At 63.8% G+C, this 1769-nt stretch overlaps 1 protein-coding gene across 2 annotated transcripts in view; it reads right to left on the bottom strand.

Moving 5' to 3' along the window:
- Nucleotides 1-153: 153 nt before the first annotated feature.
- The window catches only part of H696_04823, a 3639-nt gene continuing 2023 nt past the window's right edge, over nucleotides 154-1769 (bottom strand). For both annotated transcript variants that reach the window (XM_009498688.1, XM_009498687.1), the window contains 3 exons: nucleotides 1328-1505; nucleotides 793-1119; nucleotides 154-493 (listed from right to left, as the gene is read on the bottom strand). In XM_009498688.1, coding sequence (XP_009496963.1) covers nucleotides 237-493; nucleotides 793-1119; nucleotides 1328-1505 — 762 coding nt within the window. In that variant the 3' untranslated portion in view covers nucleotides 154-236. The remainder of the gene's footprint in view (nucleotides 494-792; nucleotides 1120-1327; nucleotides 1506-1769) is intronic.

Here is a 1769-nt window from a genome sequence, read left to right as displayed (position 1 = left end):
CTCTCTCTCTCTCTCTCTCTCTCTCTCTCTCTCTCTTTCGCGTGCTCCCCTGGAGGACGGCGTGCTTCTCCCGGTGTGTGGCAAGGCGGCATGCGCTGCACGAGGCGGTGCGTGCCCGCCCGCAAGGACGCATGTGTTTGTGAAGGTGGGGGAGGGAGGGGGGGGGGGGCGGGGACAGGATGTGGCCAGCCATGCCCCCCGTGGTGGGGAATGCGCGCGCGCGGCTTCACGCGGCCTTACTCGTCGTCGTCCTCGGTGAAGGCGAAGGGGTTGTCATACTCCGATTGGCCGGGGACCGGCTTGGCCGAGGAGAAGATCTCGCCCATGATGAGGATGGCGTCCACGCGATGGTGGATTTCCTCCATCGGGTCCTTGTCCTTCCAGGCGTCCGGATCCTTGAGGTCCACATCGGGGACGGCGAAAATGTCCTCGAGCGACTCGGCCACGATCACCCGGATTTCACGAGCCGTAAGCGCAGTGAGCAGGGCATAGCCTGGGTCGTCCACCACGTGCGAGCAGGAGCACCGGCACGGGAAAAAAAAAAAGAAGAGGCCGATGTCGGGCATAAAGAGGGGAGGTCAGCTAATGAAGCTCATGCGCTGAAAGGGCGGGATCATGAATGTGACATGCACACAGACCCTCCCGCGCGCGCGCGCGCACACACACACACAAACACACAAACAAATGGCGAAGGAGAGGGGCACTCCCAGCCCCGCGGGATGTGTGTGCGTGTGTGTGCGTGTGTGCGTGTGTGCGTGTGTGCGTGTGTGCGTGTGTGTGATTGAGACGCACCACGCTCGGCCGAACGCTTCGACAGCAGATCAATGAGTTCCTTGTCCGGAAGGTCGGCCTTGGTGGCCTGCTCCAGCTCGGTCATAGTCTTGTAGACGGAGGACTGGAGGGTGGCAAAGCGGATGGTTTCACCGACGCCAATGGACATGCGCTTCAAGCCCTGGCCCAGGAACCGGAGGATGCCGAACCGACGCCGAAGGACGGCCATCTGGTTACCGGCCTCGAGGTACACCTTGCCCAGGCTGCGCAGGAGGAGTGGCCCGTTGGGACTCATGCGCAGGGCCTCCATCTCCTGGGTGACATGCTTGCGGAAGGACTCCGCATCGCCTGGGGAGGGGAGGGCCAGCAAGAAGGCCCAAGACCGCATCAGAGGTTGTTGGCGCCATTGGCGTTGTGTGTGTGTGTGTGTGTGTGTGTGTGTGTGTGTGTGTGTGTGTGCGTGTGCGTGTGTTTTCGCGCATGTGTTAGCGTGTGCCTGGGCCGGCGAGGGGGCGGGGATTGTGCGCGGAGCGCATGCATGCAGGAGTGGACGCACGTGTCTGGACGTAGGGATCGATGAACTCCAGCAGGTGGTCCCGCACACTCTCGGTGCGCTCGCGGATGCGCGCGCTCGAGGACGGGTTGGTCGGGTCATTGTCATCGTCGAGATTCAGCTCCAGACCGGACATCTCAGCGGCGAACGCATGGACCCAGCTGAGGTCACCAAAGTAGGGCTGGGGGGAGGGGGGGGGGGAGGGGACAGGAAAAGGCCAGGAGACGGGGCAACAACCGCCGGTGGTCAGATGATGTCAGGGGAGGAGAGGGAAAGAGAGGGAGGGGCGGCAAAAAAAAAAAGCGCCCAGAGGGAGCCGCCGCGGGGAGACAGCGGCACCGGGGTGCTTTTGCGGGGGGGGGGGGGGGGGGGGGGGGGCGGGGTCGGGCACCTTGACTCGCGCCCCGGAAGACAGATTGGAGAGGCCCTCCTTGTGGCTCTCAAA

Source organism: Fonticula alba (genome assembly GCF_000388065.1).
Source record: "Fonticula alba strain ATCC 38817 unplaced genomic scaffold supercont2.8, whole genome shotgun sequence".
In the NCBI taxonomy this organism is placed as follows: Eukaryota; order Rotosphaerida; family Fonticulaceae; genus Fonticula; species Fonticula alba.
The sequence above is the reverse complement of the archived record's forward strand: the minus strand, read 5'-3'. Positions and strand labels throughout refer to the sequence as shown.